Source organism: Zingiber officinale, chromosome 4A (assembly GCF_018446385.1).
Source record: "Zingiber officinale cultivar Zhangliang chromosome 4A, Zo_v1.1, whole genome shotgun sequence".
Taxonomy (NCBI): Eukaryota; Viridiplantae; Streptophyta; class Magnoliopsida; order Zingiberales; family Zingiberaceae; genus Zingiber; species Zingiber officinale.
Genome location: NC_055992.1, coordinates 122,345,179 through 122,365,118, shown reverse-complemented (window position 1 = coordinate 122,365,118; position 19,940 = coordinate 122,345,179). Strand labels below are relative to the sequence as shown.

Below are 19,940 nucleotides of genomic sequence, written 5' to 3'. Positions count from 1 at the left end.
TCCTAATGAAGGATTCATTGTATGCAGTCTTATTTATTTTTTTACAAGAAATTATTTTCAGGATTTAAATCCGTGATCTTTTGGTCATATGATAATAATTTTATCGTTGAGCCAAACTCTCATTCAAAACTAGGATAAAAGATAAGAAAATGAATTTAAATCATTTATAAAAGAGAATTCTTGGTAAATGAAAGAAAATACTAATATCATGTATAAATTACTTACATATTTTTTTTAAAAAAAAATAATATATTGCCCTAGAATTAATTTGAAAAGCTGTTATTGAAAATTTTAAAAAAAATTAAGCTCGCGGAGAACATAACACTTTTAAGAAAAAAAATATCCTATATTAAAAAAAATCTATTTTCCTTCAAATTATCATTGATTTAGCACTCGATTACTATAATAAATATTTTTAGTCAAAACTACTTCATTTCAACTGAATTAATCAAAATTAATAGCAATTTAGTTAAAATTAATTAGATTTTTTCGCCTTATAGTAATGTTAGAAAAGTTTTGATAGGCAATTTTAATAAGTTAAACTAGTGTTAACCAGCAATATTTAGTTAATGTTGGGACAGTTTTATCAGCATTAAAATAATTTAATTGGGCGGTAACCATTTTTTTTTTTAATGAGGCGTCGACGCGGAGCTCTTTTTCCGACGGCGGCTCTTCACTTCCTCGGCTACCGCCGCCTCTTACGATCCCGAATCGTCCTCCTCTTCCTCCTCCGAACTCGTCTCCTCTGTAAACTCCGCCATTCGATCGAGTCCGAGCCCGAGCGGCTCGTTTCCCTATTCGAATCCGCCGCTTACCATCCCTCCTTCTCGGCGGCCGCCAAATCTGCAGATTCTCGATCCAGAACTCGTTCGTTGCCGCCGCCGCCGCCTTGACCTCATCGAGCACATCCTCGAGGGCGCCAAGTTCGACTCCAACATCCCCAAGTCGAAGGCTTATTGATCCGGCTTCTCAACCTATCCTCCGGTGCCGGAATGATCGATCACACCGTGCGCATTTTCGAGGCGATGCCCAGCCTCGGCTGCCGGCGATCTGAGCCTTCGATCTGCACTCTCTTGTCATCTTTTCTGAAGAACGGTCACGTCGACCGCTCTGTCGAAGAGTACAGCAGTGCCCCAGGCATTACAATATCCTCCTCAAAGTTCAATGTTCTAGCAACACGGTGGGCGAAGCATTTACTTCGCTTGATGAAATGCCTGAAAAAGGACTTGAGCCCGACATTATCTGATATAACATTGTTTTGGATGGCTATTTTAAGAAGGGAGGCGATTCTGGATTGGATAAATTTGTCAAGGAGATTGCAGGAAGAAATTTAGCCCAAATGTGGGCACTTATAATTGTAGGATTGTAACTCTTGGAGCAACAGGCAAGAGTTTCCAGGATCAAGCATTGTTGAATGTGATGCAACCAAATGGAGTCTATCCAAACAGATTCAGCTTCAATACCTTGATTGTTGGGTTTTGCAAAGAACGATATGTAGATTCTACTATGGAGGTATAGGAGAACATGAAGGGTATCAAAGCCTGCTAGTAGTGGCAAGCCACCTGATTTCAACACATACGCCACTCTACTGAAGTGTTTGATCGAGAAAGAAGAGTTTCAGAAGGCTGTGGGGATTTGCAACCAGTGCTTGAACAAGAAATGGGCACCTCCATTTGATACTGTAAAAGGATTGATTGATGGATTGGTGAAGAGTTCTCAGTTAGATGAGGCAAAGGAAATTATTGCAAGTGTGAGAAGAGGGATAATCAAAGGTGATGCTAAAGATGCTCGGAAGAAATTTGAAGAAGGATTTGCCTCATGCATGATGTGTGTTGAGTTTATGGATGTTTGCAAGTAATATAATATTCATTGTAGCAAGTAATATAATATTCATGAAGTTAGTGATAGTAGATAGTGGAGCACCCAAATAATATGGTTGTTTCAAAGTCCCCTCATTTGGTTGCTGCACTTGTTTGTGGTGCCTGAAATGATATCAAGAATAGTGTTACATGTTATATAACTCATGTTGCAGAGTGTTTTACACTCTGGATACTGCATGAAATAGCTACAAATCTTCAGGTGTAACTGCTTGTAGTTTATGTATTTGCAGGTTCACTGTAGATTCAATGTGGTTCCTGATTTGAGGATGATTGCATGGAACAAGATCGCTTCCTGAACACAAAATGCTGCACGCTTATCATTTTGGTAGTACACTCCAGTTTTGTTGCTGCTTTAGTTTGTTTTTATTTTACTTATCATAAGCTTTTCCGTGATTTATCAATTTTAATATGTTGCTAATACTGAGTATACTGAACAGAACCATTCGAATCCATGATTTTTTTTGGGGGGTTATGACATCTAATATATTAGATTAGATTAGATTGTGCAACCTGTTGTCAAATGCTGCGAAATAGGCATCTAATTTATTGCTAATAGTGTGACACATTATTGTTTCAATGTAATTCTACAAATGCTAAACCTTTACATTTTGTGTAACATGACTGTCTCTTCCAATTAGGATTCTGCAACCTGTTGTCACATAATTTTGAAAAACATCCAACATTTCTCAAAGTTAGAACTTTATTTACTTGAGGCTTGAGTTATGGCAATGATGTATTGGTTGAAGTAGCACTAGGGAATCAACGCCATCTTTTTCAGTACCATATTTTAAGTTTAGGCAAGGTATTAATTTATGTTGGGCGTTACACTTGGGAGACGAAAGGGTTCGTCCCTTTCGCTGCTGCAAATGCATGTGTGCTGCAAACGCCAAGGAGACGAAGGGGCGTCCTTTCCCCTTTGTCTTCCTCAACCTTCCTATAAAAGGAGCGTCCAAGTGGAGATCAAAGGAGAGGTGAGCAGAAGCTTCACGAAGGTGATCAGAGAGCAATCGTGATTAGAGGTGTGCGAGCAAAGGGAGAGCATCTAGAGGCTGGGATTTGGCTCGTGAACCTTGAAGCGCTTTCCGGCAGCTCCATGATCGTGCTTCCGACAACGGTAATCTCGACCGGCGTCTTCGACTGCGGTTCTTCGGGAGATCACTGTGAGTGATTATGTTTTACTTCGTTTTAGTTTTCATGCTCTCAAATTACCAACAATGGTATCAGAGCATGCATGGTTTTGAAAGCATGGAAATCAACGCGAAAAAGCTCGCGTTTTTCTTCTTCTGTCATGAAGAAGAAGATGAATAGTACATACTATTCATCAATTGAATCGATTCAATTGAATTGAATCGATTGAATTTTCGTTTCAATAGATTCAAAAATCGCGAACAGTGCTTTTTGACGAAGCACAATGAAAAAAAAACGCGCACTCATTGAATCGATTCTTCAATTGATTGAAGAGAAAATAAATGGAATGAACAGTGTCGTTTTGACGAAGCTATATTTTTATTGATTGATTTCTGAATCGATTAATCAATCAATTCGATTCAATTGAATCGATTCAATGAAGTTTTTAATCGATTCAGAAAAGCTGTGGTGAACAGTGCTTTTACGAAAAAAGAAAACTTGTTTGTTGCATGCATGAACAATAGTTTAAAGATTAATAAATCGATTAAAAAAAAAAGGAAGGCACAGTGCATGCCTTCACGTATATAAATTTAATTAAATATTTTTATTAATTAATTAAATACATATAGAAATGTATTATTAATTAATAAATAAATATTTAATTAATTTATGGTTCAATCTATTGAAAATGGAACCATACCAACTTGTCCGATCAAACCCAGGTCTGGTTTAAATTATTAATTGATTTAAGCAGACCAATTTGATTCAATGATATCTAAAGCTGGTTCAAATTATTTGTTGGTTTAACCAGTTCGATTTATTATTGAATCAATTGGGGTGAGTTTGATTACAGAAGTTGGGCCGATTAAATATGACCAGATTAGTTCTGTTGTGTCAGATTTAATTAAAAATATTAGATTTGTTCTAATGGGTCAGACTTAATCCAATGGGCAATTGGACAAATCAAACGGACCTAAGTTTGATCAATAAGTCTGAGGTTGACTCAAATGGGCTTAAATAATAACAGAACATAGGTCCAATTAGATTAGTTGTAATGTGGACAATAGACTAAGTTTAACATCCGGACGCCTGATTGACCGGTCTAATGGGCCAGTCGACTTAAACTCCTGAAAATCGAGAAGATTTATTTTTCTTGATTTATAATGATGATATGTCTGTATAAATTGAATTAAACTGGTTTTGTACTGGTTAGTCGGTTTTGTACTGACTTATTTAAATTCAATTTTTCAGATGGCACGGACGATTACCACATTGACTCGTCGCGAAGTGCGGCGAAACCAACTCCGAGAGGAGATTCAGGAGATAGAGTATAAATCTGCTTATGGAGTCGACGGACATGTTAGACGGGTGGATAGACTATTTTGGAAACTTAAGCAAGAAGAGTTTCCAATCCTGGACAGTTATAGGATCTGGGCATTGATGCATTCATTGCCAGAATATCTTAGGATAATAGCAGACTATGTATGGGGGCGTCATGAAGGACGAGTCACATATTCAGTACTATGTGAGGAACTACTTCACCATATGGGTGAAGAAGAGCCTGAAGAGTCTGAAGAGGACCAGGAAATGCTCGAGGAAGATTCAGAAATGGATCTGATGGAGAATCCTGAAGTTGCCCCATCTGAAATTATCCCAAATGAGTCCACGTTAATAGGGATAATGTTGGCTGCCATCCTAGTGTTTGTCCTAGTGGGAGCAGTGCTGGCTTATCTAGTTTACTAGTGTTCTGTTTACTGTTGTTATGTACGTACAGTGTTAGCTCATCTAGTTTTTGAGTCATGTAATAATTTCTGTCGTTTTGTATAAACAGAATTATATAATGAAAAGTTATGTTATACGTTAACAAACTTGGAAATGATTAGTTCATTTCATGACATGATTAGTTCATGTGAATATGATTTGTTCATATATCCATATGATTAGTTCATATGAAAACTGATTAGTTCATTTTAATAATGATTCGTTCATTAGATAGGATATGTGTAATATGATTGATCAGTGTTGATTAGATTAGAACATACAAATGATGAGTGGAACCAATGTTATCGCTTGATTTTGTAAACTAACTTTAATTTACACTAAGTCAATAAATAATTACAGATATATGAATTGCACTAAAATAATAAATAATGTGTTTATTTATGTAGATCATGGCAACTAAAAACATCATAGCTGAACTCAATAAGGGTGAGAAATTATATGGGGATAACTACAAAATCTGGCACCTCAAGATACAATACGTTATTGAGGAATAAGAAGTTCTAGAGTCTGTAAATCAAATCATGGAGGAACCGATTGATGGTTCTACAGCACAACACAAACGTAACCTTAATGCTTATAAGGCATGGAAAAGGAAGGACTCCATTGCTAAGGGTATATTGATTAGTTCAATGATGGATGACCTAGTATTTGAGTACGAGCCATTACCATCTGCTCATGCTATCTGGGTAGCCCTTAGAGAGAAGTACAGTGGAGTCAGTCTGAGTAAGCTCCGTCAGCTAACTATCAAGTTTGATAGCTATAAAAAGCGCTCAAATGTTACCATGACCCAACATATCAGGGAGATGGATAACATGATTCGAGAGCTTAAGACTGTTGGTTATGTGTTGACCGATGAATAACAGGTTCAGACAGTTATTTGTTCCCTTCCTGATTCTTGGAAAACGATAAAACAGAATCTGACCCATAGTGAGAGTATCAAGACTTTCACTGTCTCACACCATGTGGAACTTGAGGCGGAGAGGATTGAATCTGCAAGGATTTCTGGTCAAGCTTTTGTAGCTGAAGGTTCTGGTTCCAAGAATAAGAACAAATGGTTCAGGAAAGGAAAGGGAAAAGGAAAGGAGGCTAGTGCTGTTGCTGTTAAAAACCAAATCAAGAAGAAAGGAAAGAGATATGGACAAAAACCTAGGAGCAAGTTGACTTGCTTCAATTGTGGCAAAAAGGGTCATTTTACTCGGGAGTGTGCTGAGCCTAAAATGGTAGATCCATTTTTGTCTTCTTTCCACGAGCAATATGTTGCAAGTACAGTGTTGTTAGCTCATTCGTATCCTTTGTGGATTGTAGATTCAGGAGCAACGAACCACGTAGCACGTGATCGAGCTACATATGTGGAGTACCGTCGGATACCAGCTGGCAACAAATGGATATATGTAGGAAACAATGCAAGAATTGAAGTCAAAGGAATTGACACTTGCAAGCTCAACCTATGTGGTGGTCTGGTGGAGGCACCTTGTTTCTACATGATGTCTTGTACGCTCCTGAGATTTGACGGAATCTGGTTTTCGTTATTTAGTCTTCTTGATTTAGGTTACAATGTAAATTTTTATAGCCGTTGTGTGGAACTTCGAATTAACTCTGTGTTAATTGGGCATGGTTTTGTAACAAATGGTTTTATGGTTCTTGATGTAGAACCAAATAATAATGATGGTTGTTTTTCAAACATTGCTCTTACTAGTAATGCTGATGTTAGTGATGAAATTTGGCATGCTAGATTAGGACATATAGGACAAGAACGAATGAATAGATTAGCTAAGGAGGGTCTCTTAGGCACTCATGCTAAGATTAATTTGTCTATATATGAGCATTGTCTTGCTGGAAAGACGACTAAGAAACCATTTGGTAAGGCTATTAAGGCTGAATCACCATTGCAATTAATTCATTCGGATATTTGTGGTCCGATGAATATGAAGGCTAGAAATGGGAGTTCTTATTTCATTACATTTATTGATGACTTCACACGTTTTGGTCATGTGTATTTGATTTCTCACAAATCTGAAGCATTGGATTGCTTTATTCGTTACTTGAACGAAGTTGAGAATCAATTGGAACGTAAGGTTAAAACCTTGCACACTGACCGTGGAGGTGAATATTTGTCTGATCAGTTCAAGACAATGTGTAATGAGAAAGGGATTATTAGATAGCTAGCTATCCCTGGAACTCCATAACAAAATGGGGTCGCTGAAAGAAGAAATAGGACTCTTCTTGAAATGGTTGGGTCTATAATAGCGCAGGCTAATTTGCCAATCTCCTATTGGGGAGATGCATTATTAGTTGCGGCCTATATACTTGACAAAGTGCCTTCAAAGTCAGTTCCATCTACCCCACATGAACGTTGGACAGGCAGAAAGCCGAATTTAAGTAATCTGAGACCTTGGGGGTCAGTTGCCTATGTTCATGATAAGACTCACGAATATGGAAAATTATGACCCAGAGGTAAGAAGTATATCTTTATAAGGTACTCTGAGACTTCTAAGGGTTATGTTTTTATTGGTGAGCGACAAGATGGAATCATCTTTGAAATAGAGTCAAGAGATGCTACTTTTCTAGAAACTGTGTTCCCAACACGAGATGAAGTTGATAAGACAATTCCTCTATATGAGATAGAGGAGGAGGATAATGGAGATGCCTGAATCTAGTCAACTGAGTGGGAGTAATTTGTCACTGAATGAGTCAGTTTCTCAACAGTCTAACCTTCGAATAAGTAGTCGTCAGATTATTCCTCGGAGAAGGTTTGATATTGAGAATGATGCATTGATGGTTCTCCCAGTTGATGATGAGGAACCTCGAACAGTTGAGGAAGCTTTGAGAAGCTCAGTTAAAAAAGAATAGAAAGTTGCAATGGATGAAGAAATGGAGTCAATGGAAAAAAATCAAGTTTGGAATTTAGTCGATCTTCCTCTGGGCCGAAGGGCTATTGGGAATAAGTGGATTCTCAAAATAAAGAGGAAAACAGATGGATCGATTAATCGATACAAAGCTCGATTGGTTGCAAAAGGATATACCCAAAATGGAGGATATTAACTTTGAAGAGACATTCTCCCCAGTTGTGAAGTTTGTGTCAATATGTGTCATCCTAGCTATAGTAGCACAATATGACATGGAATTACATCAGATGGATGTAAAAACGGCTTTCCTTAATGGTAATCTTGACGAAGAAATCTATATGGTACAACCAGAAGGTTATGTTACTGAAGGCCAAGAGAAAAGAGTATGTAGACTTCGGAAGTCTATATATGGGCTAAAGCAAGCGTCAAGACAATGGAACATAAGATTTAATGAAGTAATATTGTCTTATGGTTTCGAAATTGTCAATGAGGATCATTGTGTTTACCTAAGAAAGGAAAAAGGAAAGTTTGTCATTTTATCATTATTTGTTGATGATATGCTAATAGCGGGAAGCGACATAAAGTGTGTGATAGAAGTCAAAAGTTAGCTTTCATCACAATTTGACATAATAGATATGGGAGAAGCAGAGTACATCTTAAGAGTGAAGATCGTTAGAGACCGATCAAAGAGGCTTTTGGGTTTATCTCAAGAAGTTTATATCACTAAGATGCTGCAACACTTCAATATGTCAGATTGCAACGTTGAACAGACGCCTATAGCGAAAGGTACTGTCTTGAGCAAAAGTATGTATTCCAAGACTCCTGAGGAAATAGCCGAAATGAAAAAGAAACCATATGCTAGTGCTATTGGTAGTTTGATGTACATTATTTTATGTACTCGTCCCGATATAAGTTATGCTGTTGGCTTAGTTAGTCATTTCCAGTCAAACCTAGGATCGAGACACTGGAAAGCGGTGAAGAGTATATTCAAATATCTTAAAGGAACAACTGATTATTGCCTCTGTTTCCAAGGATCAGATATGAGCTTAAGTGGCTACTCAGATGCAGATTGGGCAGTGGACCTTGATGACAGAAAATCCACATCTGCCTATGTCTTCTTGCTGAATGATGGCGCCATCTCATGGAACAACAAGAAGCAGGCTTGTGTAGCCTTGTCGACAATGGAAGCTGAGTATGTGACTTGTGCAGCGGCTGTGCAAGAGGTTGTCTGGCTAAGAAGGTTCCTAAAGTATCTGAGAATTGCTGAGGACAGTGGGAGTCCTGTTACAGTCAAGCTGCAATAGCTTTTTTCAAGGATCCCAAATATCACAACAAAGGCAAGCATATAGAAATTAAATATAATTTTGTAAGGGATATTGTTGACAAGAAAAAGGTGATTCTTGAGTACATCCCTACACGAAATATGCTTGCTGATCCTTTTACTAAGTCATTGACTAAAGAGTCATTTCATGGGCATATGAAGTCTTTGGGACTTCGAAGAATGTAACAATTGTAAAAATATTTTGATAAATGAAAAATGTCATGATCTATTCAGTGTATATGTCTTGGTTACATTCGAATAAAAGTCTCGATAAACATGTTGGCAGATTGGGATTGGTCCACTCACATGGACAATCATCTCTATTTGTTAAGTATAAATAGAGGTAAGACCGTTGCTTATAGGACAGCTTATGTAGCTGTGAATAGAGACATACCCATAAGTTAAGGCCGCCTTGATATTTGTGTCAAGATGAGATCATTTGTGTAATGATTGGAGTAAATGCACCCACCATTTACCGAATCTGCTTGAGGCCAGATAAGAATTCATATGTTGAATTCAGGATTAGACTTTGGGAATGTCTAGATCGAAATCTGTATGATGTTAAATTTTGGAAAAAACATGCGCTCTTTTTGGTAAAGAGAATAACATCGTAGCATGTGATTCATACCACATGTGCTATGGCGACAAGAAGGGTAGTAGGAGAATGGATCCCTGCTTTTCTACTATGTGAGACCCTTGAGATTATAAGTTAATCTCAATTTTACCCTAAGTGACTATTTAGCTGTTTACTTGAAATTCTGATCAGTGTCTGCTACTTTAGCATGTTCCCTATTGGTTATGGATTATTCGGTCTATGGAACATAACTAGAAAAGCAACTGATTAGAATGAATAGATTCTAGTTAAAAAGGAAGATTAAGATTGATTTACATCTGTGACATTTATTCACTGATACCGGTGTTCGGTACATAAAATGTAATTGTGAATAATTTGTTTGATTGGAGATATTGAACATGCTCTTGAGATATGGTCAATATAAGGGATTAGAGATGTTCATAATGATGTAAATAATTTAATCTGGGGTAAAAGCAAGTCATTTATGTCTTTGATTCGTTTTATGGACATTTATGTCTTTGATTCGTTCTATGGAACAGCTAAGTAAGGTGTGACAATTTTCTTAGCAATTGAATGCTCATTGTGTTTGCTGTCGCACGAACCATTTTCCCTAATGTATGGAATGGATGTTCTTATTTGGTCTTTGTGACTAAATTTTGCTCTGGTCTTCGTGACTTGATCCTCATAAAGTCCATGTGACTTATTTTGTCTTTGTGACTAATTTGCTTTAGTCTTCGTGACTTGATCCTCATAAAGTCTATGTGACTTATTTGGTCTGTGTGACTAATTTGCTTTGGTCTTTGTGACATGATCACCTTGTAGTCTATGTGACTGACATGGTCTATGTGACCATATAACCTTATGGATTGACTTGGACGAGTGGGAGATGTTGGGCGTTACACTTGGGAGACGAAAGGGTTCATCCCTTTCGCTGCTGCAAACGCATGTGTGCTGCAAACGCCAAGGAGACAAAGGGGCGTCCTTTCCCCTTCGTCTTCCTCAGCCTTCCTATAAAAGGAGCGTCCAAGTGGAGATCAAAGTAGAGGTGAGCAGAAGTTTCACGAAGGTGATCAGAGAGCAATCATGATTAGAGGTGTGCGAGCAAAGGGAGAGCATCCAGAGGCTGGGATTTGGCTTGTAAACCTTGAAGCGCTTTCCGGCAGCTCCGTGATCGTACTTCCGACAACGGCAATCTCTTCATCAACCGGCGTCTTCGGTTGCGGTTCTTCGGGAGATCATTGTGAGTGATTATGTTTTACTTCGTTTTAATTATCATGCTCTTAAATTACCAACAATTTATACTTCTTAAAGTTCTGTAAAGGTAAACCAAGTGCGTAGTTTCAGTATTAAGATTTTTTAACGATCAAGTTGCTGTTCATAGCAAATCCCACATACATACTTTATTTGGCACCTAGCATAGCTTCTCATGTAATTGCCCAACTGATCAGTGGAAGCAGGTGTAGCTCAATCCACCTTGTGAACCGGCAGCGGTCCCTGTTGGAGATTCCCAGTGAGAGAGCTAACAGTGTGGATCACCTGTTCCAAGCGGGGAATGCTAATGTGTGGTAACGGCAGTTCCACCGGTCCCCCTGGTGCCATCCCGGAGGCCATGTCCATCACATGATCGGCTGTGATTCTCCTCCTTGCCAACTCCACCTTGCCCTCTGCCTTGTCACATGAGGCCATGAACATCTGCCATCTCTGCTTGAATTTCTCAAGTGCTGTCCCTGACCGACCGCCAGACTGCTCAACCACCTCCATAGCTGCTGCTACAAGCTCCTCGTACTCCCTGCTCATTGCTTCAATGGTGGTGTCCATGACACAAGTGTAGCAGGTGGCTTCCTTGATATATTCTCTTTATAGGAGTGGGTATGCATTACAAACTGTATCTTCAATGATTCTTTAGAAGCTCACGCAACTTTCTCAGGTTAACTTGCGCAATGGAAGAAAAGTTTACTGAAGTCTACTCAATAACTGCATTGGCTTCGATTGGTGGAGGCCAGTGAGATTGTTTCAGGTAGGCTTGTGAACTTGTGATCGACTTAGCCAAGGATTGAACAGTGTTTCTAAAACCAAACTGGATCATCCAGTTGAATTGGGACCGACGATCAAGTTGATCGTAGAAATGACAAAGCAATCGTGGTTCAACTGGAGTTACCAAATGGTCCAATCCCCCTGCCCAGATTTGGAATATCTGGCTCTGCTGATTGCCTTCCATGGGATGTTTATTTGCCAAGTGTTGCTTTCGTGCAACAAACAACACGTTAGGTTGAAAGGGAGAAGCTTTTATCTATCTATGGAAACGTAGGAAAGTGAAGCTGTTTTATGCTTCTTATGGAGGCACACTTATTAATATTAATTATTAAAATATTTTCGGAACCAAAACTAAGAGTGACTCAACTTGAGTTTGGTTGATTCTGGAGTTTTAGATCACCATCAAAATATTGACATTAATAAAAAACTGCTTATTGTAACCAAAGTAAGTTAGTATATAATAAATCAGAAATTCATAATTAAAATATTACAATACCTATCCTACTCAATACAATTTAATTTTAAACCCAAAGATATAAAATATAATTCAGTAGAGACTGCAAAATTAGAACCATATGATTTTTAACTTTTTAATGATACTCTTTCAGTACTTCAATACTATTAACAAGTTGCATAATTCATGTGTTGTATGAGAAATATGTAAAAATAAAATTAAAAATAATTAATATTTGTAAAATTTTCAAAATTTTAAATATTTACTGATTGCAAAGAAGCTACTAGTGAGGTTAAAATCAACAGTTTGTCTCTGCATTCCACTAATATTTAACAAAAAATAATAGGATGAGTTTGTCTCTGCCGTTTGTTTTACTTAGTGATTACTGTGCATTTAAGAAAGATTCAACATTGTTTGCTTCCATTTCACTTCAACTTTATACAAAGCTATGCATCAATGCACTATTAGATGTTTGCTAAATGGAAAAGCACTTCTCAGATGCCTGCAATGAAACCTGAACATTTTATGAAGCACTTTTATTCTTGTCAGTATTTGGCATCATCTCAGATTTCTTCCAACATCTAAAGGCTACTCGAGATACAAACTATAAGCAGAACACCGGAAGACCCACTTTATTTCCAGTTCTGTTTATGTCCTCCTTCACCTGTTTCATGAAGTCTCAAGTGAACTGCTTGTAGAAGGAAGGCTCACTGCAGCTCTCTATGATGGAATCCATTGGCGGGCAAAGGAAATAGGCAAGTGAGTATCTATCCGCCTCTGCATTGCTCATTACCTTGTGCTCTACACTCTTGTAGAAATCATTGCTTCATGCCTGGAACAAAACAGATTAATAATCTACATAAAGCTAAAGGGTCGATTCTCATCAATATCAGTTAGGGAAAAGAAAGGCTTTTGTTCTGTGGGTTAAATTATATGCATTCGTGGATGAAACTACTACTTAATTCATGTCATGGCCATGGCTTGCAGAGCCCTGCAGCAATTATGGACTGTGCAGTTCCCCATCACTTCAGAAAAGTCACCTCAAAGATTGTCAATCAGTGAAGTGATTTGAAAGTTGAAAGTGCTACCTGAAAGAGATCGCCAATGTTGACTATAAGAGCATCTTGGTTAGGCTTGACAGCATTCCAAGTGGAATCCTTCCTCAATTCGAGGCCTCCAACCTGATCTTGACTGAGGATGGTGAGAAAGGCACTGTCTGTATGAAGCATTAGACCAAAGGTACCTTGTGAATGGGGGCACAAAAGATAATGGTTTAGGCTAAAATAGCTTGTGCTCATACTGCATTTCTCGGTGATAAAATCCCCTGAAAACTCCAAGTGCTCAGCTCTAACTCTTGCAAGCAGGTGAGCAAGCTCTGTCATTGCACTTCCTAACTTTTTCATTCTCCCTGAAATAAGTTATTTGCTGTTACTTTAACTGTATTTAAGTATTATGATTTGTCATTGTTTGATCATATTGATCATAAACAGTTTGTTTGCCGTTTATTTTATTGACAATTACTCTAACTTCCTAAGAAGAAGTCTTGCAAGTAATTGTTACCATGACTCAGATTATGTTGTCTCATATATCAAAGAAACCATGAAAATGTCTAACATAGACAATGGACAAGGAAATGAAAAGATGAAAATAATGTTTCTGGTTGCATAGGTTGTTGATGTGCATTTTAGACAGTTATATGGATGCAAATTGAGAGGGAAAGAATACCCAAGAGACCTGAACTTCAAGCTGCACCAGTCTTGCTCTTTAATAATCTTGCGAGAGGCACATGAAAGTTTTCCATCCGTGACAGTTGAGTGAGAGATGTTGCTCTGGGGTTTCCCCAACTGTAGGTGCCTTGTAGAATCTTGGAGCTCTTCTCATGGGAGCCAGGCGAACAGCTGTCGCTGCGCTTCCCTCATCACCTCAAGTAGCTCGGAGCTGATCCCACAGCTCACCACCATAAAGAAGCCCCATTGAGTTGCTGCCCTTGTGACGGCTGAAGCACAATGCTGCAGTGCTTTTTCATCAGTTGTCATCCTCAGCGTGCTTATGTCAATCAACGGCAGCTCACACTCTTCCGTGACTTGCAAGCATTGCAGGTTGGAGGTGTTGAGAATCATACAAGGCTTTGGGGTATGGATCATGGTTAATTTTCCTAGTTTCAAACTAACACTATATTCACTTAGTGATGAAGGTTAGAAATGATTAGAGCCGTCAATTTAGGTTGAGCCCATCAGATTAGCCCGTCCCTCCAAACAACTTAAACGGATTAGATCGAAATTTATCAACCCATTTAAAGGTGGGTCCAAGCGGGCCGATCCACCTGGGTTCGCGACCCACACAGGTCGGCCCGCAGCGGGCTTGGGTTAGCCCGTGAGTTGAGGAAACAAAAAAATTATAGACAAGTTACCTTGAAATTGTAATTTATGAGGCATAACAAATTAAATTGTCTATGAATTAGGGAAAATCATGGAAAAAAAGTTCAAGTTGGTAACTAATTTAACAAATATGAATTATAGAATGAGTGAACATTTAGAATAGAAAGTTAAAATAATTTTTCATCTTCTAGAACCAACTCGCCTATAAAATTGGATAATCAGTATAACTAGATTTCCAAATCTAGTGGTAGAGATTCAAGAGTAACTTAAAAAAAAATGCAAGGGAAAATAAATTTCTCAATTCAACATATTTGGTTAGATTTAGATTAACTAAATTTTAATTTTTTTCTATATATATATTTTTTTTGCAGGCTCGTGGGTTGACTCGCCTGACGACAACCTACCTTGAGTTGGGTTGGGGATTTTCCAACCTGCCAAGATGACGGGTTAGCCTGCCTCATCACGGGCCAGCCTGCCTCGCCACGAGTCCCCCGTCTGATAACTCTAGAAATGAAGATGGATGTTCTTCTTCAAGATGATAACCCTCCTTCCCAGACCCCCGCAAGCTGGCCCCACGACCAACACGAAGGAGATAAATCACGGTAACTGTTGAGGCAAGTGGATGGCGGGGCCGAATGTTTCCACCATAGGTGCAGGGGTATTATTCCTTGCTAGCCCTGTGAATCTTCTTCAAGAGAGAGACATCTGAGGGAGGATAGAGAGATGCAAAGAAAATTGATATGCCAAATTGGGATATCAAAATATGCTTCATTTGCTTTAGTATGGTTGTAGGAATTGGGATTGTGACAATTTAAAAGGGTGGATGAATTTGGATTGCCATTATCGATATGAGATGAATTGGGATAACGTGTGGAGGATGAAATATCTTTTTATTACAAGTCTTGTGTGATTGTTAAGCAAGTAATTTATTGGAGAAATGGCCTCAAAAACTTGAGTCATATCTATTTGGAAAGATGGAGGAAAAAGGCGAGTTAATGGGGATTTGGAATTTGAGGGGAGGTATTTGCTTTCTCACCAATGCACCAAATTCTGCACTTTCCCTAAAACATAAGGCAGTGTATCTAAGCATATTTTGTTAAAGGGTACAGTTCGATTTGATTTAATTGAAAAGATGTATTTGTGAAGAGTTTGGGATTAGTATGAGACTTCTTAAGAAATCTAATCTGGGAGTAGAAGTTTATTAGAACTGCTTTGCAAATGGTCTACACATTTTGGCAAGAAACATGTGTCATTGCTTTGGCAGCTTCTAAGATTTTGAGTTGTGTGGAACCATTGTTAAACTAGTAATGGCTATAATAACTCCATAAGCTAATACTTACAAAAAAAAAAATACTTGCATAATGTTTATTTAGGTAGAAAAGTGAAATGGGATTAAGGATCAAACTGCTCAACCTTAGTCGAGTCATCCACAAATAAGGAAAGTGTGTGGCTGCTTCTTTGCAATTTCATGTTTTTTCGTGATACAGCTCTAGTTAATGATGAGTAATACCTTAGATTTCTGGCTCTCCTAACTCTTATTTGACAGCTTCTTTCATTGTCAAATACTTTTCTGTCAACCTGCCTAAGTTCTAATACGTTTGTTATGCTCATATCATTCTTCTAGGGATGTCATTCTCTGTTTTTCGTTGTAGTTTTTTGTATGTACTCTTTACAAATATGGTTGTATGCTTCGATCCTGCTTTGTATGTTTTCAATCTTGTAGTTCTCTTTACAAGATGGTTGTACGTGGCCCACTGATTGAATTTTTCTGCAAACAGTTGGCACTATCTTCTTCTGGCGCTTGCGAGGTATGTTTGCCATTTCGGATGTTGAGTCTTCGAGTTTTGTTTCCTATTCAAGTCTTTGGCCCTTTCTTTTCATTGTTTGCCTTCCCCTTAATATTGTTGGTGGGGCAAATACTCAAATTCCTCATAATAGATTCGTGTGAGATTGTGAATCTGATTTTGAAAAGGAGTCCTAAAGCTGCACGACATTAATCTTTGTTGAGGTCTTATCTCTCATTTCATTTAGGTAAAATTGAAAGTTTTTTGGATTGTTCGTCTCGCTGGCCATTAACTTTCAGTAACATTGAGGACCTTTCAGAATACGCTTGATGGTTTACTGTGCAGTTAAAAATTTATATAGGCACTGGGCTCATGGTTCACTTGATCTTGTTGTTCCAGCTGATATGTTGAATAAATATTGAAATAACCTGATAATTTCTTTTCAATTGTTTACGTGGTTAATCCACCTAAAAATGCTTTCATGATGCTCTCACTTCTCTAGACTTTGTTTATCCATATAGACAGAGACATTTCATCAAGCAGCATGCGATCCCAAAGTTTATCCATAGAGACATTTCATCGAACACCCGCAGGTCGCGACCCGGATTGAGCGAAGCAGTTCCCTTTTTCTTCTTCGTCGTCAAGGGTGGGAGGGAGGCGGGCGCCTGGAGCGGAGGTAATCTTCTAGCGCCTCGATCTGCTCCCTCGAAGGCGGCTGGTCGTTGTTCTTGATGGATCTGTGCACGTCGTATGTGGTGGCTCCCAACACCAGCAGACTGCAACGAGTACAAATCAAACGAAGGGAGGAGAAGAAGAAAAATTGATTTGGTGAATTTGAGGCTGACCTGCAAGCAAACATCACCAACTGCCTCGGGAAGATGTGTCTTCCAAACAGCTTCATCGGTTTGTTTGTTTGTTTCTGGTGGCGCCGCTTCAGTGGTAGCTAACTTTTAAATTGTCTTGAAATTTAATTTCAGGTTCGCACCGGCTCAGTTGATAATGTAATAATCAGGAAGTCAAAATTCGGTAAAGGATTTCATTATTTCTATGGTCCCGTCTACGTACTTACCAATTTAGATTTCTGTTCAACTCCTTTGCCGGCGTCACGATTTGAAATTTAATTTCTAGAAGAAAAAAATTAAGAAAAGGAGAAAAAGATGCCCAACTTATATAAATGCATTCTTTTTCAAAAGAAAAATCAAAATTATCCACTATTAAATATTATATTTTTAAAATATCTCTTATTTTAACATTATTATAATAATTACAGTCAGTTGATACGTTTAATGTGCTAGTGGTGCAACCGTCTCAAGTTGCTCTTGAACGACTCGTCCTCGGGATCATGCTACGATGGTAAAATATTTAAATTATCATCCAAATATTTATGAATCGAGTTTTAGATATGACGTATTTATAAAAATTTTCTTTTCCAATGAAGAACGCAACTAAAAGATACTGGACTCTTGGACTGTTCACCGCGAACGCTTCTCGATTTATTCTAATGATTGGTGAGAAACTTCCGTAGGACTGGACCGATCACCCCAGACTCGACGTTACCTAACCTGATCCGTGGTTTGAAGTCAGTCAAACTTAAACCGGCTTCATTTGAAGTCGAATCGAGTTTGAGCTTAATTATTATTAGTTCAATGATTTATTGAGCCAAACAAATCAATAATAATATATATTTTTATAATAAATAATATATAATATATAAATTTATTTACTAAAAATATTTTAATAAAATGAGATATCTATAATTAAAAATCAAACTCAAGCTTAACTCTACAAGATTGAACGAATTCGAACTTGAGTTGGTATAAATCGAACTGAGCTTGGGGCATAGGCTCATTTACAGCTTGGAACATAGATGTAATATTTACCATTTAAAGTTTACAATTTAATTTTACTAAAGAAAAATACACTTTTTTTTAATGTTATAATAACTACCGATAGGTGATTGCAAATAAATCTAAAATTTTAAAATCTTATATTTTAAATTTTGAACATTAAGTTAATTAAAATTATTTTAAAATAATTATAAAACTACTTAAATAACAAGTATAGTTACTATAATAGCACAGTAAAAAAAATAATACTTAAGGGTTATTTGGTTAAATGATGGGAATGACTATAGGTATGAGTTTAATAATAAGGTGAAATGAGAATAGGAATTAAAATGAAATTCATCAAGTTATATGGGTTTGGTGATTCTCATAAATCTAGTAATCATTCTCAAACCCACTATTCAAATACTATTTTTTACTATCATTCCATTCTCTCATTCCCAAACCCATCAACCAAACATCCCCTTAGTAATTAATGTCAATAGTAATTAGTAATAATTACAAGGGTAGTATTAAATGGCCAGAATCTGACCAACTAGAATGCATATATGCATGTATATACATGGATATTTTAGTAATATTAGATGTGTATATTAATTACATGCATACACATATATGTATTATCATTGAGGGATACATATTTAGAGTTTAGGGATACATATTTCTAGTTAGTCAGATTTTAACCAATAAAATTTACTGTAATTACAAATAGCTACTTTAATTCCGTCGAAATAAGAAATATTACGATAAAACATTTAAAGAGGTGACCTTTGACTCTCTCTTTTAATAACGTCTTTTACTTTTTGTAAAACATAAAAATTAAACATCTAAGTCTTTTGATTTAATTTTTTCATATCTTTAAGATTTTTACCTTATGAAATGTTTATTTTACTCTTTTATAATTTATAAAAAAACTTTAGAAAAATATTGGCTGATAAAGTAGAGTGTATTATATTTATAATAAATATTATGAATTTCATTTTATAGATAAAATATAAAGCTGGACTGTCCAAATTTGTAAAATACAATATAAAAATCTATTAAAAGGACGTGTCGTGCAGCATTTATAAATTTCTTTACAAAAAAAAACAGAATTATTAGATAATCTAAATATTAATTTCCCTATTACTTGAATTCAAATAGTGATTTTATTTTAAAACTTTTTTTAAGAAAAAAACTCAAAACAAGAGAAATTAGCATTTGATAATTTTTCGGAAAAGAAATAATTGAAAAATATTTTACGAACCAAAAATCAAATTACATGGAATGAAATTAGGGAATAATTATTTTTGTGAAGTAATGTATATTTCATCTCTATTTAATTATTTTGTGAAGTAACGTAATATTTAAGTACGTATACAAACGCCACCATGTTTCGGCTAAAGCTGCCCATATACCTAACAAGTCACGATTCGACCTAAGTACCGCTAAAAATTTTTTTAGGTCACGCTGCCAGAATTACATTTCAATAATTCTAAATTTTAATCAAAATAGCTTCTATATTTAATTTTATAAAGAGCCCTCTCCTATGCCATATCTTTGGTTATGCCCTATCTATTTGGAGAGAACAGATTAAAACATTTTCAAAATATTTTTCATTCATTCAAAAATCTAGCCGAATAAATTTTACCGAATCTCACAAATTGGGATAAATGACAAGAATCATTTCCCTGACAAAACAACCCTTCGTCCAGAAGGTCAAACCCACTGAATCATTTTCTCACCGAATTTTAGGTGAGAATTTCAAATTGCCTTTTGCGTGATCACGAGAGAATCAGTTACGCTGGCAGCACAAAACGAACGTCTTCATTTAAACACTGGTTGCATGTGAGTGAGTTCAAGGAGTGAGATAAACTCTTTTTCTTTTTTTTTTTTTTGGCCTGGGAAAACTACCCACCTGAACTTGGTTTTATGA

At 36.9% G+C, this 19,940-nt stretch overlaps 2 protein-coding genes and 1 pseudogene across 2 annotated transcripts; 1 reads left to right on the top strand and 2 right to left on the bottom strand.

The window, feature by feature from the left end:
• The first annotated feature begins 613 nt into the window (after nucleotides 1-613).
• On the top strand, nucleotides 614-11,115 carry LOC121970867 (annotated as a pseudogene).
• Nucleotides 10,996-11,349, bottom strand: LOC121972718 (mediator of RNA polymerase II transcription subunit 32-like). The gene has a single exon (XM_042524363.1). It carries the CDS (start codon nucleotides 11,347-11,349, stop codon nucleotides 10,996-10,998), a length of 354 nt encoding a protein of 117 aa, XP_042380297.1.
• Nucleotides 11,350-13,074: 1,725 nt separating this feature from the next.
• Nucleotides 13,075-14,163, bottom strand: LOC121972717 (gibberellin 2-beta-dioxygenase 8-like). The gene is made up of 2 exons (XM_042524362.1): nucleotides 13,968-14,163; nucleotides 13,075-13,427 (listed from the first exon to the last, which is right to left on the bottom strand). Exons 1-2 carry the CDS (start codon nucleotides 14,161-14,163, stop codon nucleotides 13,075-13,077), a joined length of 549 nt encoding a protein of 182 aa, XP_042380296.1.
• Nucleotides 14,164-19,940: the final 5,777 nt, after the last annotated feature.

Bases quoted from the DNA above. Each gene is read 5' to 3' on its own strand.
- LOC121972718 (XM_042524363.1), bottom strand. From the start codon at position 11,349: ATGGACACCACCATTGAAGCAATGAGCAGGGAGTACGAGGAGCTTGTA.
- LOC121972717 (XM_042524362.1), bottom strand. From the start codon at position 14,163: ATGATCCATACCCCAAAGCCTTGTATGATTCTCAACACCTCCAACCTG. The intron at 13,428-13,967 runs GTGGGATCAGCT...AACTTATTTCAG, and splicing joins CTTCTTTATGGTGGTGAGCT to GGAGAATGAAAAAGTTAGGA.